This window comes from Myxine glutinosa, chromosome 14 (genome assembly GCF_964187855.1).
Source record: "Myxine glutinosa chromosome 14, kmMyxGlut1.1, whole genome shotgun sequence".
Lineage (NCBI taxonomy): Eukaryota > Metazoa > Chordata > Myxini > Myxiniformes > Myxinidae > Myxine > Myxine glutinosa.
This window is the reverse complement of record NC_136274.1, coordinates 35,794,485-35,819,919: the sequence shown is the minus strand read 5'-3', so window position 1 is coordinate 35,819,919 and position 25,435 is coordinate 35,794,485. Positions and strand designations below refer to the sequence as shown.

Below are 25,435 nucleotides of genomic sequence, written 5' to 3'. Positions count from 1 at the left end.
TTAAAAAACATAGAAGAATTGGCTCACACCAAGTTGACTGCGCGGGGTCAGTGTTCTATGAATACCATCTAGTTGTTATTGTGAAAATCAACATGTTGACGAAGCTGCTTATAATATACATGTTGGAACGTAAGCTGATGAAATGAGCAACTGAAAGCAGCACTTTAAATCCTTCCTTCTTCATCCAAGGTGTGGCACCTTGTCAAGTTTGAATCTGGTGCAGCTTCTCCTTAATCTCTTTCCTCACACGTGATAAGTCTGTGATGTAAACAACTCAAACTAAGGCAATATTGACCTTGTGTATCCATCCTACAATCATGCAGACTCTGCGGTGTAATGGTTGGAGCGACCCCCTCTGAATCTTGGATGTTGGCGGTTCAAAATCCCGCTGAGTTATACCAAAGACGTTAACATTGTTACTTGCTGCTTCTTCGCTTGATGCTCAGCATTTAATAGGTTATGGCGTGGACAAACAACGACAAGTTGGTAATAATAGGGCAGGCTTTGATGGGCCTAATTCCCTCCTCCTGCATCAAATGGCCTGCTCCTGCTCTTGCCCCTGCCTTGCAAGGGAACTTATATTATCCATACCCAAAACCCTGTCTTGTATGCTTCCTTCTCATCAAGTGATAGGAAAATCTTTCCATCAACACTTGGATACTTGACATCAACACTTGCATCCTCAGAGGAAGCTCATCAGACATAGCTCTCCCTGTTACCCCGATCCTCAAAGGACAGAAAGTAAATTATTTAAACTACAAAATGGTCATAGCCTTCAGGAGGGTTGTGGACAATATCATTGACAAAAACTTGGTTACTGATCTAAACTTCAGATTACTGACCAACAAATTGTCTTCCATCTCTGCTAATGCACCTTTCATGGACATGATCATCCTGTGGCCTGAGCAATTGATAGATGCTGTGAATCGTATTGATTTAATGTATTTCCACCCCAACACTATAACACACACAGGCAGTCACGTGAAAAAGTAAGTACACCCCGTGTAAAGTTTTGACTTTTTCAACATATTTCAACATACAGCTATTTGATCTTCATTTCAACAATATTGATAGATAAAGGTGATATAATATAACAAATATCATGAAACATTTACATTTTGTAGTCCATTGTATAATTTAAATAAACATAAATGCAAATTTCGCATGTGGAAAAAGTAAGTACACCCCTACATTTATCACTACTTCAAATACCTAAAATTAGAATCAGGTGCACCAGCTCAGGTACAAATGATTAGAACATCGTTAGAGAGGATGTTGGAGGAACCTGTCTTATTTAAACCTCAGACATTTAGTTTGGTTTGTGTTACGGATTCGTCACTTCCGTTGTTGTGGTTTTCATCCACTGTAAACATTTTTGATTTCATGTACTATTGTTGTTGTCGTTTAAGGGAGATAGAGATTGCTATTTTCAAAAGGTAAAAAAGTTAATGTTTTAAATGAAACCGGAACCAGACGACGACGAAGAAGAAGAGGAGGAAAAGAAGGCGGAGCGAGTGAGTCGGACAAGAAGTCTAGCTGCTTCGAGGTCTCGAGCGAACGTTGACGAACGAGGGTCATGAGTGAACTTCGGGTTTCCCGGGAAAGGGATTCCTGCGACAGAGTTGTCGTCGCTGTGACAGATAAACCTGCATGACAGGTTTTGCGGTCAATTCCGAAGAGAGTCGTTGGAGTGCCGTTACGCCACGAGAACGGGCCGTCGGCCATTTTTTACCTCACGCAGGACTTGCGCTTCGCTCAAGGTTTCATCTCGCTTCGACCATTTTCACCGCATTCAGACGTTGATCTGGTGTGTGTGTGTGTGTGTGTGTGTGTGTGTGTGTGTGTGTGTGTGTGTGCAACGTGGCTTTTGAGTGGGAGGTCTGCGGTTCGCCGATTGAGAGCCGTGGAACGTCCATACCCGAGGGTGTGATTTCCCAGTCGCCTTGAGGGCGCCTTTACGCAGCTTTGGCACTGTGACTGTCATCCGAACGGGATTCTGGTCTCGATTGGACATCATTCTGACGATCACTGGAGCGGATCGACTTTGGCTTGATGCCAGAATATGACTTTGGCCTGATGCCGGAATACGACTTTGGCTTGATGCGGTAATAGAGACATTGGGAATGTTCTTCTTTTCGCTCACTTGGAGCACAGTGAGTTATATTGTACGAACCTGATGGTACCATCATAGGAAATATATATTGGTTGTACAATTGATTACTATTGTTTTTGTGTGTTATTCTTGTGTGACCTTAATACAATATTTGTTTGTTGGTAACAATTGGTGTGGTTTCACCATTGTTATTTGACACAGAATAACACATTTTTCTGCGGTGACTCCTCTCGGGGCTCGGAGGTACAGCGTGACCAGGGGGTTTGGGGAGGAGCACGTAACATTTGCTCTTTTTTGTTGAAGTGTGCGGCGTCACCATGCCTAGATCAAAAGAGCTCTCTGAGGCCTTCAGAAAGAAGGTTATAGATGCCTACGAGTCTGGGAAGGGATTAAAAAAGATCTCCAAACAATTTGAAATCAATCATTCGACTGTCTGGAAGATCATCTACAAGTGGAGAAGATTCCAAGCAACTGCCAACTTGTTCAGGCCAGGCCGCCCCAGCAAGTTCAGCCCGAGAGCACACCGCAAGATGCTGAAAGAAGTCTCTAAGAACCCCAGAATGTCATCACGGGACCTACAGGCAGCTCTTGCCACTGTTGATGTCAAAGTGCACGAGTCTAGCATTAGAAAGAGGCTGCACAAATTTGATCTACATTGCCAGGAGGAAACGTTTGCTGTCCAGAAAGAACATCAGGGCAAGACTAAAGTTTGACAATGAACACCGAGGCAAAGACCAGCACTTCTGGAACAATGTGCTCTGGACAGATGAGTCAAAGGTAGAGCTATTTAGCCACAGTACCAGAAGACATGTTTGGCGAAAACCAAAGACAGCATTTGACCACAAGAACCTGATACCAACTGTAAAGCATGGTGGAGGAAATATTATGGTTTGGGGCAGCTTTGCTGCATCAAGTGAGCCTGGGCAGCTCACCATCATAGAATCCACTATGAATTCTTCATTGTACCAGAGGGTGCTTGAGGATAATGTGAGGCCATCTGTCGGAAAGTTGAAACTCAACCAAAGGTGGACCTTGCAACATGACAATGACCCTAAACACACCAGTAAATCAACCAAGGAATGGCTGAAAAGAAAGAAATGGAGGGTTCTGGAATGGCCAAGTCAAAGCCCGGATCTAAATCCCATGGAGATGTTGTGGGGGGATTTGAAACGAGCTGTGCATGCAAGAAACCCCTCAAACATCGCACAGCTGAAAGAATTGTGCACGGAGGAGTGGGCAAAAATTTCTCCCAGTCGATGTCAGAGACTGGTAGACAGTTATAAGAAACGCCTACTTGAGGTTGTTTCTGCCAAAGGGGGCAATACCACCTATTAGAGCCAAGGGTGTACTTACTTTTTCCACATGCGAAATTTGCATTTATGTTTATTTAAATTATACAATGGACTACAAAATGTAAATGTTTCATGATATTTGTTATATTATATCACCTTTATCTATCAATATTGTTGAAATGACGATCAAATAGCTGTATGTTGAAATATGTTGAAAAAGTCAAAACTTTACATGGGGTGTACTTACTTTTTCACGTGACTGTCTTTACTCAAACACAGACGAGGAGAACCCAACATCACAATTGAAAGCCTGATAAATTAAGTATGTGCACTCCGTCTGTTCCGTCACTCTTGAAGGATGTGATCGCAATGGGCATTCCTCTGGTGAAGGCTGATTGCCTTAACTCTCTTTGCAGAAAAGGCCATGGTCCCTTTTACCTTCATACCTTCTATCACTGAAAACTTCCTTCAGCAGTTGAGCCTCCCTCCCTCTAAGGTACAGAAATTCCTAAATCTTTTATTTTCTCCAACAGCCTCGTCTCAGATCACCAATTTGGTTTCAAACCAGGTCACTCCACCTTCGACATGCTGCTTCCACTCACACAAGACTGGATGGAGGCCCTCAATCACTCAATGTCATACATGAGACCAGCGCTGTCTCTCTGGACATATCACGCGGTTTTGATACAGTCTGGCATCGTGCCTTACTCTCCAAGCTATCTACTTATGACATGCATGGTAAACTCCACGCATCGCTTACTGACTTTCTCTACTCTCGTAGCCAAGGTGTGGCGCTCAACAGGATCCTTTCATCTCCTCTCCCTGTCAAGGCTGGAGTTCCCCAAGGCAGTGTTCTGGGCCCACTCCTATTCCTGATCTTCATCAATAAATCTCTGACTCTCTGGAAAATCCCCTTTATTACTTGCAAAATCGAAGATTTTTCAAGTATATTGGTCGGTTGTGTTTGTGACTGTCTGTCTGTCTGTCTGTTTGTTTGTTTGCTTGTTTGTTTGTCACCGGCCTACAGGTCACAATTTTCAACCGATCTTCACCAAACTTCACCAAGTGGTAGAGTTGGTCAAATGCCAGAAGCCTATTGTTTTTGGGGTCAATAGGTCAAAAGGTCAACATAGGCCAAAGGTCACCAAATTTGCTAAATTTCTAAAATCCCCAATTTTCATCCGATTGACTTGAAATTTGAAGACCACTTGCATATCTGGTCACCGAATTCAACCACCAAGTATTTTTGAGGTCAACATAGGCCAAATGGTCAACATAGGCCAAATTTCTAAAATCCTCAATTTTCATCCAATTGACTTGAAATTTGAAGAGGACTTGCATATCTGGTCACTGAATTCAACCACCAAGTATCTTTGAGGTCAACGTAGGCCAAAAGGTCAACATAGGCCAAATTTCTAAAATCCTCAATTTTCATCCAATTGACTTGAAATTTGAAGAGGACTTGCATATCTGGTCACTGAATTCAACCACAAATTATATTTTAGGTGAACATAGGCCAAAAGGTCAACATAGGCTAAAAGGTCAACATAGGCCAAATTTCTAAAATCCTCAATTTTCATCCAATTGACTTGAAATTTGAGGAGGACTTGCATATCTGGTCACTGAATTCAACCACCAATTATATTTGAGGTCAACATAGGCCAAAAGGTCAACATAGGCCAAATTTCTAAAATCCTCAATTTTCATCCAATTGATTTGAAATTTGAAGAGGACTTGCATATCTGGTCACTGAATTCAACCACCAAGTATTTTTGAGGTCAACATAGGCCAAATTTCTAAAATCCTCAATTTTCATCTAATTGACTTGAAATTTGAAGAGGACTTGCATATCTGGTCACTGAACTCAACCATCAAGTATTATTGAGGTCAACATAGGCCAAAAGGTCCACATAGGCCAAATTTCTAAAATCCTCAATTTTCATCCAATTGACTTGAAATTTGAAGAGGATTTGCATATCTGGTCACTGAATTAAACCACAAATATATATATTTTAGGTGAACATTGGCCAAAAGGTCAACATATGCCAAATTTCTAAAATCCTCAATTTTCTTCCAATTGACTTGAAATTTGAAGAGGACTTGCATATCTGGTCACTGAATTCAACCACGTATTATATTTTAAGTAAACATAGGCCAAAAGGTCAACATAGGCCAAATTTCTAAAATCAGCAATTTTCATTTGATTGACTTGAACTTCTAAGAGGATTTATATACATGGTCACTGAATTCAACCACCATCTATTTTTGAGGTCAACATAGGCCAAAAGGTCAACATAGCCCAAGTTTCAAAAATCCTCAATTTTCATCCGATTGACTTGAAAATTGAACAGCATTTGCACATTGAGTCACTAAATAGGGAAACTAACTGGTTTTGAGGTAAAAGGTCAAAGGTCAACTCAAGGTCAACCTTCCAAAATCATCATTTTTCATCTGAAAAATCGTCAATTTTCATCCTGTTGACCCGAGCTTTGATCAAGATTGTAAATTTTAATCTTCATGAAATGGACAATTTGCTGTATCAATGGGAAACTTTTGGGGGCGGATTTTGCAAGTATCGTGCTACGCATGACGTCCTCTTGTTTATTTGTTGACGACTCCACCCTGTGCGGTGACATCCCTCATCCTTCAGACAGGCAGGCTGCAGCCTCTTTCCTCTCTTCAGTCTTTGACAAAATCGCAAGCTGGTCAAACACTTAGAATATGTCTTTCAATCCTGACAAGTCTCACACTCTCACTATCTCTCTCTGAAAAGGAAGCAAGCCCGCATATCTACTTTCTTAATCCTCTTGAGGAAGCTCAGTCATTCAAACTCCTGGATCTCACTATCAGCCATGATCTTTCTTGGGCAAACCACATTTCAAAGTTGGCCTCAAAAGCCAGCTGCCAACTAGGTATCCTCGGTCATATAAAGTCCTTCATTGGCACACTTGAGCTCCTATATCCACCGACAAAGCTTTCATTCACAGCTTGATGGAGTACTGCTCTCCCCTCTGGCTGGATCCCCTGCCTCACATCTTGCTCAGCTTGATGATGTGGAAACCAAGGCCTTCAAGATAATTTGAATGTTCCACAATGAAGCTGAGTCCATCACTTCGCCATTGCAGACATGTTGGTGGTCTCTGTCTTCTACCACCTCCTTTCTGGTCTTGCATCCTCTGCTCTTTCCATGCTTTGTCCCCCACACCTCAGGTTTCTGCAGGGCACACATGGTGCACCATCAATCCCCTTCTGGTGAAACTACGTAAACCCAGGATCACTGCTCACCTCCAATTGATTGTCTTCTTTTCCGACTGTGGAACCAACTTCCACATCCTCTTCAATCTCGTTTCCCCCCCAGATATTCAAGACAGCTGTTCACCACCATCTCAGATCGGCCCCAATCCAAAAACCATGATCTTTTATACCCTCGTTAACCCCTTACCCCAAGCTCACTCCAATCCCTCCTCCTTGCAAATTTCCAGTTCCCCCTCCTTGGAGTTTCCTTCTGTTTCCATGTTTCCATCTTCTCCACACTATACATCTTCTCCTGCCCCTCATTCCTCCCCACATCCAGGGTTTGTTCACCTCCCCCTGTCTTGGCCTTCAACTCCGATCTGCTGTTGGGGGTTCCCCCCTCTCTCTATCGTTCCTTTTTGTCCTATTAAACCTGATCCGTTCAGTGTACCAGCTCTTCCACGAGCCTTAACTATGCATACAAAAAGGAAAATTAAAAACTGCCAATGTTACATTAGAATGGTAACAAAACTGACCTTGCACTATGACCTAGCTAGCCTAGGCTATAGTCCACATCATAAACATAGGGGCAATACCCCTGGTGCTCACCTGGTAGAATAAACAGTATACTGCACCGACTAAGGGTATTTTAAACCAATTTCAATGGTTGCTAGAAGACAAGGCAGCATGTAAAATCATACTAACATAATCATAAGACTTTAAACAAACAAAGAAAAACATACCTATTTTGGGGGGCAACCCCCATTCCCCCAACCCCATATACCTCCTAAGAGCCCAATTTTTCTAATACCTTAAACAAACATTGGTCGATCATGGGTGATTAAGGTTGTGGTGAAGTTTCATCGAAATTGCATGTAAAGTTTCTGAGAAGAAAGCAAATACCTATTTTGGGGGGCAACCCCCGTAGACCCTCAAAGTGGCAGATTTTTTTTAATGCCGTGAACAAACTTTGGTACATCACGGGTGATGAAGGTTGTGATCAAGTTTCATCGAAATAGTCTGTAGTTTCTGAGAAGAAAGCAAATACCTATTTTGGGGGGTCAAACCTGGATCCACGTTGACCCCGGTAAACCCCCTTAGACCCCAATTTTTTTTTTATGCCGTGAACAAACTTTAGTCACAACACAACAAATATCATTTGTGCCAAATTTGGTCGCAATCCCATCAGTGGTTTCGGAGAAGAAGTTTCAAGTGTTTACAGACAGACGGACAGACGGACTGACAGGCGGACACGCGCCATCGCATAAGCTCCCCTGAACTTCGTTCCAGCTGACCTTGCACTCGCGAGATCTCGCGAGATCTTGGAGACGGCGGCAGGGATTTTCGAAGCTCCACACGGTCTCCACGTTTTTCGAAGTTAAGTCTGTTCACAATTGTATTTTGTCGAAACTGTATTTATCTTTCGGTGTGTGAAGTTATTGTGTGCAACTTTGGTTGTTTCTCGGTGTTTATCTTTCATAAATTGATCGTCTGTTTGCCGTGTCGCGAGCAAGGCCTTGTACAGTGTGCACTGTACAACCTTGAGGCTTTGTTTTTCTCTCAGTGGTCCGTCGTTTGTGATCCAATAACTTTCGTTCTCTGTATTCCCAGTCTTTTCACCCATAGCCTACTTCCTTGTGTAAATCTCAACTCAAAAAAACAAACAAAAAAACAAAAACATTTCCTTCTCTGTTCTCATTCGTTTATTCATTCTTATTCGTTCGTTCGTTCTTCGACCACGTGTTTCTCCCCCATTTCCCCAGATAGTTTTCACTCATTAACCTTCAATGTTTACACTTTCCCCTCAAGTTATGTATTCCGTCATATTTTATAACACCTTTTTCTTCTTCTTCTTTAAAAGGCTGCTTTCGACTTGCTCACCAAATCAATTCATCCCAAAAAAAATATCCATCTCCTATAGTGCCTTTTTTCTACATTCCCTAAACTCTCCTGCACTCCATCCTCCATCCAGCGTCCTTAAACGTATTTTTAACTCGAAGGTCACAAGAAACTCATTTTGCAATAAATGTTCGTTTCCCATAAATCGTACACTTTCAAAAATCCAATCTCACCCCTCCCCTCCAAATCTTCCCCATAACCCCTCCCCTCCAAATCTTCCCCATCACCCCTCCCCTCCAAATCTTCCCCATCACCCATCCCTTTCAAAACTCCCCCCTTGCCCCCTCCCTCCTAAACTACCCCCTCACCCCTCCCCTCCTAGACTCCTGCCTCACCCCTCCCCTCCAAATCTCCCCCATATCCCATCCCTTTCAAATCCCTCCCCTTGTCCCTTCCCTCCCAAACTCCCCCCTCACCCCTCCCCTTCAAATCTCCCCACCCTCATTGCTTCTCAATTTCCCCCCTCTCACTCCCCCTCCTCAAAGCGTCCTCCCCGCTTCTTCCCCCTTCAAACTCTCACCTCCATCTCCCCCAACCTTCTGCCTCGCTCTTCCCCCTCCTCAAATAACACCTCATTGTGGCTCACCCAATCACCATCAAACCTTTTGTCCGCCCCATCCTTCCCTTTCTCCGAGCTATTCTGAAATCTCTGACACACCTTCAACAGCTCTCCCTACCTCTTCCACCTCTTCCACATCTTACCCTACCCCTCCTCCCCCCTGTTCTGTATCTGATGCTCCCCCTTCCTCTTCATTAACGGTATGGACCTCAAACATCCGGGGCCTTCGTTCAAACTTAACTGATCTCTCCATACAGGTTGCTTCTGTCAAACCAGACGTGATCTGCTTAACAGAAACTTTCCTCCTTTATGATGTCTCTGATTCCATAGTATCTCTCCCGGGCTACTCCCTCCTCCGGTATGATAGACCTGAGCCTCGTCCTGGAGGCGGGGTTGCTATCTTTATCAAAAACTCTCTTCCTCACTCGCCCTGCACTGCACTCTCTCCACCTCACCCCCAGGAATACCTCTGGCTACGGCTTCCCCTTCGCTCCCACCTCTTGTTCATATGTGTGTTGTACCGTCCACCAAACAGTGATGACTCCATCTACATCTCGCTGTCTGATGATATGGACCAACTTCTATCTACTCATCCCAACTCTCTCTTCCTCATATGTGGTGATTTCAACTGTCATCATGCCAGTTGGCTGGGTGTGGGTACCTCTCTCACCAGCCATGGCTCCTCAGCAAAGGACTTCTGCGACTCACTGGGACTGACACAATCTGTCAATTTCCCGACCCGGATCTCAGTCAACGGAACATCTTCTCTTCTGGACTTGGTTATGACTAACTTCCCTGAAAATGTCTGCTGCTCTTCTTCTGCTCCGATCGGATCATCTGATCATGTCCTTGTTAAAGTGGACATCTCTCTGACCATCCTCAGGGAGCCTGCTCAGCGTCGACGAGTCTGGCATTTCACTCAGGCCAACTGGCACGGTCTTCAAGCAGCGATCAATCATCTGGACTGGTCTCCCATCTCTACCACCTCTGACATCAACTCATCCTGGGAATTCTTCCAAAGTAAATTGCTCTCTCTCATGCACAGATTTATCCCATCTCGTCTTCAGTTGTCATACCCTTCCTCCCGTCCATGGTACACGGAATCTTGTGGTGAGGCTGTTGCCCAGAAACAACTTGCCTTCGTCTCCTGGAAAGCAAATCCAACGGAAGGAAATCTCATTTCCTTTCACAAAGCCCGAAACAAGTGTGTGTCCACCCTCAGGAGAGCCAAGAAACAATATCTCTCCGTTCTCAAGACCGAACTCTCTTATCTGTCTCCCTCTTCCAAATCCTGGTGGCGTCTGGTCAAATCCGTTTCTGGTGTTTGTTCCCCCTCCATCCCCTCCCTTACCTCAAACGGCTACACAGCTGACTCCGCACGTGAAAAAGCTGAATGCCTCAACTCTGTGTTTGCCTCTAAATCTTGTGTCCCAAACCCATCCCTCTCTGTACCCACCATACCCAGTCGTACCCTGCTGCTCCTGGACTCCGTGTCCTTTCCTCCTGACAAGGTGGAAAAGTTTCTGTCAACCCTCGACTCTGATTCTGCAACTGGACCCGACGGCATCAGCCCACGGGTCCTAAAATCCTGCTCTGCTGCTCTATCTCACCCTCTCTCTGTTCTCTTCACCCTCTCTTTTGCTCAAGGTCAACTGCCATCTGCTTGGAAATCAGCCAACATCACCGCTTTGCACAAAAAAGGTGCAAAAACAGATCCTAGCAACTACAGACCAATCAGCCTTCTCCCAATTATCAGCAAAGTCATGGAATCCATCATTGCTTCTGATATGAAATCTTTCCTCTTCTCCAATGGCTTGATCTCTGATCATCAATTTGGTTTCAGACCAGGTCACTCTACTCTGGACATGCTGCTTCTGCTGTCTCAACAATGGATGGAGGTCCTCAATGCCAAACAGGAAATTAGAGCTGTCTCCCTCGACATATCACGTGCCTTCGACACGGTCTGGCACCCCGCTCTGCTCACCAAACTCTCCTCCTTTGGTATCCATGGAAATCTCCACGCATGGCTGGCGGACTTCCTCTCTAGTCGTCGTCAACGTGTGGCCCTGAATGGGTTTCTCTCATCTCCTCTTCCTGTTCAGGCTGGAGTTCCCCAAGGCAGTGTTCTGGGCCCCGTGCTTTTTCTGGTCTTCATCAATGATCTCTCTGATTCTCTCGAAAATCCTCTCTATCTCTTTGCTGATGACTCCACTCTCTGCCGCTCCATTCCTCTTCCCTCAGATCGGCAGTCTGCTGCCTCCTCACTCTCTGAAGACCTGGACAAAATCACAGACTGGTCAAACAAGTGGAACATGTCTTTCAATCCTGACAAATCTCACACTCTTACTATGTCTCTCCGAAAAGATCGACTGGACAACCCTCCCATCTACTTTCTCAACAATCCTCTCCAAGAAGTTCTGTCGCTCAAGATTTTGGGTCTCACTATCTGCCATGATCTTTCTTGGGAAAACCACATTTCCAAGCTGGCCTCCAAAGCCAGTCGCCGACTGGGCATCCTCCGTCGTGCGAAGTCCTTCCTCGGCACACCTGAGCTCCTCACCACATACAAGGCTTTCATCCGCAGCTCAATGGAATACTGTTCTCCCCTATGGGCCGGTGCTCCTGCCTCACACCTAGCTCGGCTTCACGCTGTTGAAACCAAAGCTTTCAGAATTATTGGAATCTCCCGCGATGAAGCTATCTCTGAGGGCCTTTCACTCACTCACCGCAGGCAGGTAGGTGGTCTTTCTGTCTTCTACCGACTCCTCTCCGGCCTTGCACCCCCAGCTCTCTCTGTGCTCTGTCCCCCAAATATTCCTACAGGTCGCACAAGATCTGCCAGCAACCCTCTGATGGTTAAACTGCCGAAATCTCGGCTCTCCGCTCACCTTCACTCTTTCATTCCTCTTTTCTCCCGCCTCTGGAACAAACTCCCTCACTCCCTTCAATCCCACTCCTCCCTCCAGGTCTTTAAAACAGCTGTTTACCACCATCTCTTATCTTCCCCCATCCAAAACCTTGATCTTTTCTACCCCCGCTAATTCACCCCAGATCCACCTTGTTTGAAATTCCAACTTCTTTCCTGGAAGTCCTGGCAGTGTCCATATGTTTTATACCTCTCCCACTGCCCCCTTCCCACGCCCCCCCCCCCCCCCAAAGCCCTCGCCCTCTCTCAGATCTCTCGATGTCTCCATGTCTCTCGGTCCCTGCTCTCAAATGTTGTGTTTGTGTCCTTCCCCCTCTCTCCCCATCTTGTCTACCGCTCCCTATGTTATATGTTTTATGTGTCGGTTTGTCTTTCTGTGTGATTAATGTTCGCTCTTTCACGAGCCTCGATCTTGTATACAAAAAAAAAAAAAAAAAAAAAAAAAAAAAAGCTGAGCTAAAAAAACAAGAAGAAAAATAAATAAAATGTCATTGCCCCTACTGTGGTTTTAGTAATTTTGCTCTACAGAGTTAAAGGCTGTCAGTCGGCCATCGTTGTTCGGATGACAAAACAAAATCTGCACATACATATTCTCAAGTCTGTGCCAAGTATGAAGAAAATCGGACCATGCATGTCGAGAAATGGATGGAGACACGTTTAAGTAACAAAATGGCCGCCAGTTGGCCATCTTGTATCTGATCTCGAAAAGAAATGACGTGCATATGTAAGCCTTCATTCATTATCTGTGTGCAACGATTGAACAACATCAGTAAATGCATGTCCGAGAAATGTTTTATCTCATTATTATCTATCTATAATTCCAGTAATCTCTGTATGTCTGTATGTCTGTGACCGCTGTTTCTCGACAACCACGGGTCCGATATACTTTAAACTTGCCAGGTATATTGCTGGGGACCCGAGGATGTGCCTTTTCAAGGTTTCATATTAATCGGAGAAGTAGTTACCGAGCTATGTCCAAAAAACGATTCAACCAATCAGAGAGCAGCGAGCTATCACGTGTGCCGAACGTGGCGAACAGACTCTGCCTCGGACGGCACATTTGAGAGCGTATTCATTTATTTCACGTGCCCGTACGTTATGTTGGCGCTATGTTGGCGTTAAACTATGTTTTAAAACTAATTAAAACTAATTTGCGATTCTTTCGCTTTCCTGCGCGTTTGTGCACGCTATGGCGATTTCTTTACCAAACTCCGCAAGCCGTTCGCTTTGGACCAAACCATTTCATGTAAATAGAGGGGGGGGGATTGTCACCGTACTCGCAAGCCGTTCGCTTTGGACCAAACCATTTCATGTAAATAGAGGGGGGGGGGGTTGTCACCGTACTCGCAAGCCGTTCGCTTTGGACCAAACCATTTCATGTAAATAGAGGGGGGGGATATAATTTTAGATATATATATAGTACGGGCATGCCCTAGTTATTGTAATAATCATAATATGCTTTCTCTTACAAGGAATTTCCATGCAGGAGGAGGCCTGTTCTATGATAGTTGTTTGTTGTTCAACCAATAGCTGTTGTTTATTTGTGCTCCATCCTTCTTAAAATACTGAGCTGTTATCAGGGAACGGTCACAAACAAATTGTTTTAAGGCTTTGGTACGACTCCGCGGAGGTTCAGACAGCCGACCTCCCAGATTCAGAGCAGACACTCCAACTGTTTCCTTCACACGTGCAAACAGCAAGCTACTTTGGATGGTGTTCATTCTCTGCCATGCTCCATTTCTGGAATCCAGCATCCTCAAGGTCAGCTTCTCAAGCCAATCCTGTTTTTGGTCTCATCAATGATCTCTCCATCATTGAAAAAAAAAAACATTTGCTCACTTTACAGATGACCCAACATCTGTGCAACGTAGTTCCTTACCCTTGCACTAAGCAAATGGCAGTGGCATCCCTCCCTGCCAATCCTGAAAAAACTAGATGGTATTCATGGAATACTTACCCTGCGCAGTCAACTTGTTGCGAGCCAACTCTTCTGTTTTTGAACATTTTTTTTCTTTGATCCAATATGGCTGCCACACCACGTGAGCGATGACATCATAAATTTATATTCTCTAAGATAATTGTTGCATAGATCACGGTCAATAAATTTCAAACTGATCAGACTAAGCGTTGTCCCTGTCGAATTATGATGTCATAATTATGGCACCGATGACGTCATCGTTAACAACACCTATTCCCCATATGGAGTTATTTACATTGAGTCAAGTTTCAATTTTTCCCATGCAGCGGTTTTGGAGATATAGAGGTGCAACATTTTTCGGTTTTTCCAAGACGGCGGCTGTACCACATGACCTTATGACATCATGATTATCATTAAAATATTCTAAATGAGGAGGCGCTCCTATGGTAAAAATTTCGTGTCCATCAGACCAACAGTTGCTGGAAAAAAATTAATAATGATCGGATGGATAAGTGTTGTATTTGTCGAATTATGACGTCATAACGAAGGCACCGATAACATCATCATTAACATATCTTATTCCCCATGGGGAGTAGTTGACAATGAGGCAGGTCTCAATGTTTTCCATGGAGTGGTTTCAGAGATATGGAGGTGCAATGTTTTTCCAAGATGGCGCCTGTACAACGTGACCTATGACGTCATAATAATCATGAAAATATTCTACAGGAGGCGACCCTCCTATGGTGAAAATTTCATGTCAATCGGACCAACGGTTGCCGAGAAAATGATGTTTTAAATGCAGACACGGCACACGTACGCACATGAATGCCTAACCCCGCTTTTAGCTTCTCGAGCGCAGGGTAATAACCAACCAGTCATCTAACTGAAAGAATAAATAATTTTGCAATTCTCTTTTTGCTCCCATTCTCTTTTTGCCCAGGTGCTCCCATTTTACTGCAGGTGCTCATATTTAATGGAGAAAATACACCTACTCTTCCTTTGTCTCTTTTGAAAAGTCACCTACTACCAAAGCATCTTTGTTTCATGACATTCCTTTTGAAAAATCTGTAGTATCAGAGATTGGATGCAATATTGTAGATCAAAGTTAAAATTTGTTCAGTACCGTAAACTTTAAAGCTTAAGCATCATATTTAAAGATAAATGTTACATGTCCTCATGAACCAGTTTTTATGTTAAGAAATTGATATTTGAACTTGTGTTTCAATCACAGGACCAAGCTACACGCATCACATGACCGTATCCATAACAATGATACATTACAAGATCAGGTCATTCAGAGAACAATGGAACAATGACTTAGGACAGGTAAGGAAGGATTTAAACCACATTATAAATGTGAATCAGCTGTTCTTTTGAGTTGTTAAAAAAATTCATTGAGAAGAAAAATGGTATTTTCAAGTCCAAAATAAATTATTAGTTCTAAGTTGTTGATTTCATAAACAAGGTTGTATGAACACGAGAGGTTTTAAAAATAGGACCACGGGTCATAAAGCTCACCTGGATCAGGAGCAACAGTCAATGATGTCGTAGAATATTGAAATTTTGTTCATGCGCAGAATCTGGTCACGTGAATGGTTGAATGGAAGCCCTCAATGCTGATTACAGTGATGCATGTTTACAGGTCATGTTTTTACATGTTTATAGGTCATGTTTTTACAGGTTACAGGTCATGTTTTTACATGTTTATAGGTCATGTTTTTACAGGTTACAGGTCATGTTTTTACATGTTTATAGGTCTTGTTTTTACAGGTTACAGGTCATGTTTTACATGTTTGTAAGTCATGTTTTTACATGTATATAGGTCATCATTTTACAGGTTACAGGTCATGTTTTTACATGTTTATAGGTCATGTTTTTACAGGTTACAGGTCATGTTTTACATATTTGTAAGTCATGTTTTTACAGGTTACAGGTCATGATTTTAGGTCATGTTTTTACAGGTTACAGGTCGTTTTTTACATGTTTATAGGTCATCTTTTTACAGGTTACAGGTCATGTTCTTACATGTTTATAGGTCATGTTTTTCCAGGTTACAGGTCATGTTTTTTACATGTTTATAGGTCATATTTTTACAGGTTACAGGTCGTGTTTTTCCAGGTTACATGTCATGTTTTACATGTTTATAGGTCATGTTTTTACATTTTTATAGGTCATGTTTTTACAGGTTACAGGTCATGTTTTTACAGGTTACAGGTCATGTTTTACATGTTTTTAAGTCATGTTTTTACAGGTTACAGGTCATGTTTTTAGGTCATGTTTTTCCAGGTTACAGGTCGTTTTTTACATGTTTATATGTCATCATTTTACAGGTTACAGGTCATGTTTTTACATGTTTATAGGTCATGTTTTTCCAGGTTACAGGTCATGTTTTTTACATGTTTATAAGTCATGTTTTTACAGGTTACAGGTCATGTTTTTCCAGGTTACAGGTCATGTTTTACATGTTTGTCATGTTTTTACATGTTTATAGGTCATGTTTTTACATGTTTATAGGTCATGTTTTTACAGGATACAGGTCATCTTTTTACAGGTTATAAGTCATGTTTTACATGTTTATAGGTCATGTTTTTACATGTTTATACGTCATGTTTTTACGTGTTTATAGGTCATGTTTTTACAGGTTACAGGTCGTTTTTACAGGTTACAGGTCGTTTTTACAGGTTACACATGTTTTACATGTTTATAGGTCATGTTTTTACATCTTTATAGGTCATGTTTTTACATGTTTATAGGTCATGTTTTTCCAGTTTACAGGTCATGTTTTACATGTTTACAGGTCATGCTTTTACAGGTTAAGGTCATGTTTTTACATGTTTATAGGTCATGTTTTTCCAGGTTACAGGTCGTTTTTACATGTTTATAGGTCATGTTTTTACAGGCTACAGATCGTTTTTTTACATGTTTATAGGTTATGCTTTTACAGGTTACACGTCATGCTTATAGGTCATGTTTTTCCAGGTTACAGGTCATGTGTTTTAAATGTTTATAGGTCATGTTTTTACAGGTTACAGGTCATGTTTTTATAGGTTACAGGTCATGTTTTACATGTTTATAGGTCATGTTTGTACAGGTTACAGGTCATGGTTTACATGTTTATAGGTCATGTTTATACAAATTACTGTCATGTTTTTACCTGTTTATAGGTCATGCTTTTACAGGTTACAGGTAATATCTTTACATGTTTAAATGTCATGTTTTCCCAGGTTACAGGTCATGTTTTTACATATTTATAGGTCATGTTTTTACAGGTTACAGGTCATGCTTTTACAGATTACAGGTCATGTTTTTACAGGTTCCAGGTCATGTTTTTACATGTTTATAGGTCATGCTTTTGCATGGTCATGCTCATGGAATTTTTAGTGTTGTAGGCCTGATTTCAACCCTTTAATGAGTGCAGATTTTGCTGCGGTCAATACATCTTCCTTAGGCATCAGATATGCAGCTTGTGGCCAAGCTTCATCAAAACCATGTGTTTGGTTCAAGTGATAATGATTGAAATGTTTACAGACTCACTGACCTACTTACACGCAGACACCACTTTATCGCATAATCTCACCGGACTGAAGTCCAGGTGAGCTGAAAATGAATAGGAAATGAGGGAGTTGGTAGACTGCAGGAAAGAAGAATGTGTGAAGGAAATGGTTAATGGTATCAGATAAGCTCCTCCTAGAAATGGAAGGCAACAGAAGATGGTGGTGTGCCGGCTCCTTGAAGCCCTGGAGATAAAATTATGAGTGGACTGGCTCTGGAATGCAATTCTCAAATGTGAAAAAGAGGAACAAAGAAGTGGAGTCGAGCGCTAAGTCTGGATTTTGAAATGTTCACCAGACAAGGATAACTAGAGGAACTGAGAAGGGGTGTGGGGTTGAAATAGCAGGGGGGACAAGACCATGAGTGAGATGAGGGGAAACTGATGCCACAAACGTATTTGTGTTTCAACTGTTCAGCTTTCAAGTTGTTTATATGTCGTGAAAATAAAAAAATAAAAAAATAAAAATTCAACTTTCAAAAGTTGAAATTTCTTTTTTTTTCAAAAGTTGAAAAAGCTTTTCAAAAGTTCAACTTTCAAAATTTGGGTTTCAAGTTTTTGGTGCGACTTGAACCGGTCCAAACCAGATGGGTGTTTTTTATGAGATGCCATCTCCTTTCTGACTTATTCCTTACTCATTGCCTTACTCATTCTTTGCCGTACTCTTACTCATTCTTGATTTACTCATTTTTTTACTGGATCATGTTCATTACTGGATTTGTTCACGTTTGCTGGATCTTCATTCCAAAGTCTCGTATTCACATACATCACTATATAGTGTATAATTGGGAGTTAAGTGAGGTCCTTTGAGTGTATTTTGTATTGACCGCCATGATGCAAACCGCAGATGCTCGCAGGATCAACCATAAGCAACATCAGCTGTTTGTTCAACAAAAATGATGTAGGCCACCTTCCCACAATGGATAAGCCATACTTGGTTGTTCGAGGTTTTTTCATTCCACCCAACTCCATCGAATTTTCCACTGTGTTTGAGAAGTTTGATTTGGAGAATAATGGAGCTGTTTTTGGAACTATTATTGGAATCCTGCTGCTCGTATTTATCATGGGGCTGTGGGCCCGGAAAGCTGATCAAGTGAACAAGAAGCAGGTAATTATGGTGCCAGAGATGTCTCTTGTAGTCTGTTCACATGCTAAATGCCTCTAGGTTATATTACTGTTGGACTTAAACTGATGTATTGGCGTCGTTCCTGTTGGGGTACTATAGCATAAAACTATGTTAAGCCTGCTATTATATCTGGAATCATGTAGACTACAATTTTTTTTTTTTAAATTTAAACAAAGAAGGCGCTTCCAACCAGAAAGTAAAGCTAGATCTACTCTGCAAATTTGAGGAAATAAGCAAGAGCAGACGCGGTTTCAGGTGACGTTTCACCCGCTTCACAGCGGGCTTCCTCAGGTCAATAGACTATTGCCTCTTACTATAATTCACCAAATGTCCGTCTGTCTGTCTGTCCGTTCGAAGGTACCGCAAAAACGGCTGAACCGATCGCAACGATATTTTGGTTGGGTAATCTTGGGACCCCCTGGAGTAAAATAGGCTATATTGTTTTTCCAATTTTCCAATTTTTCCAATTTTCCAGTTTTTCTAAACACGATGGAATAATATTTACCGATATGAACAGTGATGTGGCTTTTATTGAAATTCTACAAATACTGTTTAGATTTTGATGAGAATTATGAACTTTCCGTGAATGCGGAAGTGGACAGATTACGGCAATGAACGGGTTCGATAATATCCCAATACAACCGTCATTTAAAACAGTATTTTGTTAAAGTATCAATTGATGATTGGAATTGAGTGAATACAATTACGATTTTGAATTCGTAATTGTATTCACCCAACCGTACGGAACTTCACATCAGGATTTAAATATTTGTTTATGTCACGAATGTTGTTGAAAGTTTATTTTTTTATATTAATGCTATTTAATTTGTGATTGGAGTTATGCTGTTTGAAATGAAAAAAGAGATATTGAGTTCAAGTGAATGACGGAATGCCGTGACAGTTTCTACTTTCTAAACGTGAAATTCGCGGATCGCCATATGCAGATTCGCCATTGACTGGGTATGGAACAAACATACCCGTTTGTTTGCGAACCTGTACATTTTTCATGGAAGTCCTTCACGAACTTGCTGTCCGTGTCTGATGTGCGACTGAAGGTGCTACAGGAATGTAGAATTTATTGGTTTCATGCTTTAGCATTCGCCGTTTCTGCATTGTCTGTTTGCTTCTGGCCTCCGACCCATGCGTAGCACAGGTACCTCACTTGTAGATTATAATCCCAACCGCACCAATCTTGTCCAATTAGTGAGTGATATTAGTGAGCTATCTATGCTACACACATGTGGCAGCCCGGATGCCATGAGGAATGAGGAAACAGCAAATGCCAAACCATGAATCAATAAATTCCACATTCCTGTGCCACCTTCATTCGAATATCTGGCATGGACAGCCGGTTTGTGAAGAACTTTGCCAAAAAACCTTCTGCAGCTGAATGTTTCTACACGCTGTCAATTGCGAAACTGCAAATGCCGAATCCGCGAATGGGACCGTAGTCACGGGTGGAAACACTCACATCATTTCCTCATTCTCCTTTGAACTCAATCTCTATATTTTCATTCTAACAGCATTATTCCAATCACAAATTAATACGATAGCATTCCTTTAAGAAAATACAATGTTACAAACACATGTGAGGTAAACAAAAAGTTGCATACAGAGAAACCGTCCCATATAAAGTGAGGGGAGCTTTGCGCCTCCCTTGATATAGACTCCATTCTAACGTGATAATCAATAAAGATAAATCTGCCAGAAAGGGCGGATAAGTAACACCTCGTATGGATCGAAAGACTCAATATCGTAATTGTGGTGAGAAATTTATGAAACCTAAAAGCGGCGTCGTTCCGGGTGGAAGCTCAAAATCACAATTGCATAGATGCAGCTGTGCCTATAACGTCGATGTTATAGGCACAGGACATTCCTATTGATTCGATTACTTGATGTTATTTTTGTGCAAAGTGAAAATATATCTCGGCAATTTCCCGTGTGTGGCGACGAATTTTTAATATATCTCGGCATTTTCCCGTCTGTTATTTCAGGCGGTGTATGACTGACCATGCCGCAATTTTAAAATAATAGGTGGTATTTCCCCCTTTGGCAGAAACAACCTCAAGTAGGCGTTTCTTATAACTGTCTACCAGTCTCTGACATCGACTGTGAGAAATTTTTGCCCACTCCTCCATGCAGAATTCTTTCAGCTGTGCAATGTTTGAGGAGTTTCTTGCATGCACAGCTCGTTTCAAATCCCCCCACAACATCTCGATGGGATTTAGATCCGGGCTTTGACTTGGCCATTCCAGAACCCTCCATTTCTTTCTTTTCAGCCATTCCTTGGTGGATTTACTGGTATGTTTAGGGTCATTGTCATGTTGCAAGGTCCACCTTCGGTTGAGCTTCAACTTTCCGACAGATGGCCTCACATTATCCTCAAGCACCCTCTGGTACAATGAAGAATTCATAGTAGATTATATGATGGTGAGCTGCCCAGGCCCTGATCCAGCAAAGCTGCCCCAAACCATAATATTTCCACCACCATGCTTTACAGTTGGTATCAGGTTCTTGTGGTCAAATGCTGTCTTTGGTTTTCACCAAACATGTCTTCTGGTACTGTGGCCAAATAGCTCTACCATTGACTCATCTGTCCAGAGCACATTGTTCCAGAAGTGCTGGTCTTTGCCTCAGTGTTCATTGGCAAACTTTAGTTTTGCCCTGATGTTCTTTCTGGACAGCAAAGGTTTCCTCCTGGCACACCTCCCATGTAGATCAAATTTGTTCAGCCTCTTTCTAATGTTAGACTCGTGCACTTTGACATCAACAGTGGGAAGAGCTACCTGTAGGTCCCGTGATGACATTCTTGTGTTCTTAGAGACTTCTTTCAGCACCTTGCGGTCTGCTCTCGGGCTGACCTTGCTGGGGCGGCCTGGCCTGAACAAGTTGGCAGTTGTTTGGAATCTTCTCCACTTGTAGATGATCTTACGGACAGTCAAATGATTGATTTCAAATTGTTTGGAGATCTTTTAAAATCCCTTCCCAGACTCGTAGGCATCTATAACCTTCTTTCTGAAGGCCTCAGGGAGCTCTTTTGATCTAGGCATGGTGATGCCGCACACTTCAACAACAAAGAGCAAACCAAACTAAATGTCTGAGGTTTAAATAAGACAGGTTCCTCCAAGATCCTCTCTAACGATGTTCTAATCATTTGCACCTGAGCTGGTGCACCTGATTCTAATTTTAGGTATTTGAAGTAGTGATAAATGTAGGGGTGTACTTACTTTTTCCCCATGCGAAATTTGCATTTATGTTTATTTAAATTATACAATGGACTACAAAATGTTAATGTTTCTTGATATTTGTTATATTATATCACCTTTATCTATCAATATTGTTCAAATGAAGATCAAATAGCTGTATGTTGAAATATGTTGAAAAAGTCAAAACTTTACATGGGGTGTACTTACTTTTTCACGTGACTGTATATATATATATTGTTGCGGAACCCAACGTCGGCCTATGGTTCCCTTTTGAGGGGGGATTAGTCCCCTCGTTTGTTACTGACCGACGTGGTCCCTGAAGCTGCACCGCGACCTCCGGAAAGGCCGGTGAGCAGCTTCGTTCGCGACCGCGGATAAGATGGTAATTTGCCGAGCGGATGGCAGCCGCGGCACGAACTGTTAACAATGACTAGACCCGATTCTCAAACGTTGGCCAAATCGTGCCACAGGTATTCAATGGGGAAAAGACAAAGACGACGGATGTAGAGGAAAGAAAGGCAAAGGGTAAGAAATACAAATATGATTTATTTACTATTTACACAATTGAAAGCAACCAAGGAGGAGGAAGAATAATAAAATAAAAACAGAAGAGGAAGAAACACAGTGCAAATTAGCTTACCTATAAACAGTCTTACTTAACCCAGGACAGAACAAACAAAAGACAGACTCACACGAATGGGGAATGAAGGCAGGAACGATTGGCTGGAAGGGGAGGATGGTCCAGGTGGTCCACAGAGCTGGAAGGATGCGGGTCCGGTCCGTGTAAACGGCAAGGCTCGAGGTGAGCGGCCGCCGACCCTCCTCAATCTGGCCCGCACGGTGGCGCCGCCTCGCAGCAGCGGGTCGAAACTGCCGTCAAAGCTCAACTCAACCGCGGTGGACTCAGCTGCGGTGGACTCAGCTCATCTGCTTAACTCCCTCCTTGACGCATGCGCCCCTGTTTTATATCGCGCCTCCACCTCTTTCCACGAGCTCTCTGGGCACGCCGACCGGGTCGCTACTGCAGTGCCGGTTGGCTCGCACGGCCTCTTTTGGCTCCGCCCTTGATGACGAGGGGCGGCCAACGCCCTGGATTCGGCGGCTCCTCCCCCCTCTTCTCCGAGCCCACCTCGTGGCTAATGGAGTCGCGGTGAAAACCGCCCAGCAGCTGCGGCGAAAACCCAAGCCCGAAGAAACAGCGGACTGCAGCAAACCGCGCAGAGGAATTTGTAATGCGGCTGACAGAAGGGGATTCCCATGAAGGTTCTGGGGAAATTGAAAGGGGATACTACCTATTTGAATTCGGTGCAATGGAGTATTAATTAATGGAAGACACAGCCTTAACCTACATAGAATAAGGAAATAAACTACCAACAAGGAGGAAATCTATGATTGGCTAACGTGATTGTATATGACCTAACTACAGGACGCACTTTGACCTTTATACACAACTGGAGGAAGGAGGGTGATATTTTACCATTTACTACACAAAAAAAAAAAAAATTCTCATATCCACAACAATATATATATATATATATATATATATATATATATATATATATATATATATATATGAAGAGTTCAGGCGCAAAAACCGATAAACGCCATTTTTGATGAAACTGAACTATGTTTACCGAAGTATATGTTTCAATACCTCCGTTTCAGTAGGCAAATCATTTTCTCCCAAAACCCGATCGCGTCCACGTATTTTAAGATACAGCCCATGTCATTTTGATGGGTTTCACCTGGAATGCACAGCAGAAAATCTTGATTTTCTCATTTCAGCAAAAATGAATATATCTGTTTTTGCATCTGAACTCTTCATATATATATATATATATATATATATCAATATATATATATATATATATACACATATTTTGGTATGGCCCTGTTCAATCTACCTTGAGGTTGTGCATGTTAAAGATCTTGCAGTACCTCTCAAAATTCCACCATTGTTTGTCTGTATTCCCTGCCCGAAGATTAAATTAGTAGGTGTAAATAAATAATAAAATGGTTGTGAATGTTAAATTCGATGAAATGTGGTAAGAATAGGGTTAGTGGTATGCATTGTAGAAACGAACATAGCAGATGAGTAGATTGACAGGTTAAGTTAAGGTGGCGGTGTGGACGTGATACCAACATGATGGGCCGAATGGTCTCTTTCTCTTCTTTTATTTTTTTCTCGTCCTCTTCCCTTTGTATATTTAAGGGGTGAGGTCCAATAGCACCAATCTTCTACCCTGCCTTGACCACGATACTCCTCCACTTCCCACTTCCTTCGGTCCTCAGCCAACTTTCTCCATCCTCCAACCAACCCTACATTACTGATATCCCTCTTCACACAACACAGTCCTCCCATCTCAACTACGGTCTACCTTTTTTCCTCCTACCTTGCTCCTTCAATCTATCCGCTCTCTTTGCCATTCTCTCTTCCTCCATCTGTACCAAGCGTCCAACCCATCTCAGCTGGCATTTCACCAATCTCCCCCATCAAGCTCATCTGCACACCAATCTCCTCCCTCAGTTCACCCATCCTGCTTCTATCCACCCTCTTCACTCCTACAATCCTCCTGACCCAGTTGTTCTCGCAAACCTGCAGCCTCTGTTCTTGTTTCTCTGTCAGTGTCACCATCTCCAGACGGTAAAAGTAGGCCAGAGTTACACACGACATCAGAACCTTTCCTTTCAATCGCCTTCAAATCTCTCTGTCTGCCATTACACCCTCCACCCATCACGCATTCACACCCCCCTGAATCCTCCTCGGCACCTCTGCTTCTGACTTACGATCCCCTGGTTACTGTTCCTCCCAGATACGCAAACCTATTATACACCGTTCCTTTCCTATTCCATCTCCAGGCGTGCATGACGTCATCGCCGGGCACCAAAGGGGGCCCGGCGATGACGGGCGCTGAAAGGGAGTACTCAGTGATTAATTAAGTACTTATTTATTTCCTTTCTCATCTGGGCGTTATCTCAGGCACCTTTTGAGTAAGGAAGCTGATATTTGGACATGACAATGAGCAAGTGATTTGGCTGTAAAGGCTATTTTTGATTTATTAACCAATTAATCGATTAATTATTTAATTATTCGATTAATGACAGTTAAATTTTTTGCAGTTACAGATTCAGATGAAATTGTGGTGGTTTATGTATTCTATTAGCCAGTTGATTAATAATTTAATTATTTTACGATTATTATTTATTTATTCTCATTATTAATCATTTATTTTCTTTTTTATCTGGGCAATATCTCAGGCACCTTTTTAGCGAGGAAGCTGATATTCGGACACGACAATGACCAAGTGATGTGGCTATTAAGGATATTTTTGATATATAGATTAATGAATTTATCGATTAATTATTTATTGATTAGTCAATTAATCATTTATTTATTTATTTATTTTCGATCAATGACTTATTTAATTAATTGTCAAAGAGTTACAGCTTTCGGATGAAACACTGGTGGTTGAGGTATGCTATTAGTATTAGCCAATTGATTAATTAAAAAATTATTTTATGATTATTATTTATTGATTCTAATTATGCAATTAATCAATCAATTATTGCACACCTCTCCCTCCCAATACCGTCTCTATGTGCCGCGCTGGA

At 42.3% G+C, this 25,435-nt stretch overlaps 1 protein-coding gene across 1 annotated transcript in view; it reads left to right on the top strand.

Moving 5' to 3' along the window:
• Positions 1-25,435, top strand: part of LOC137439622 (polycystin family receptor for egg jelly-like) — a 100,226-nt gene that overhangs the window by 51,881 nt on the left and 22,910 nt on the right. Inside the window, exons 12-13 of the mRNA XM_068135554.2 lie at positions 15,173-15,267; positions 18,339-18,599. Coding sequence (XP_067991655.2) covers positions 15,173-15,267; positions 18,339-18,599 — 356 coding nt within the window. The remainder of the gene's footprint in view (positions 1-15,172; positions 15,268-18,338; positions 18,600-25,435) is intronic.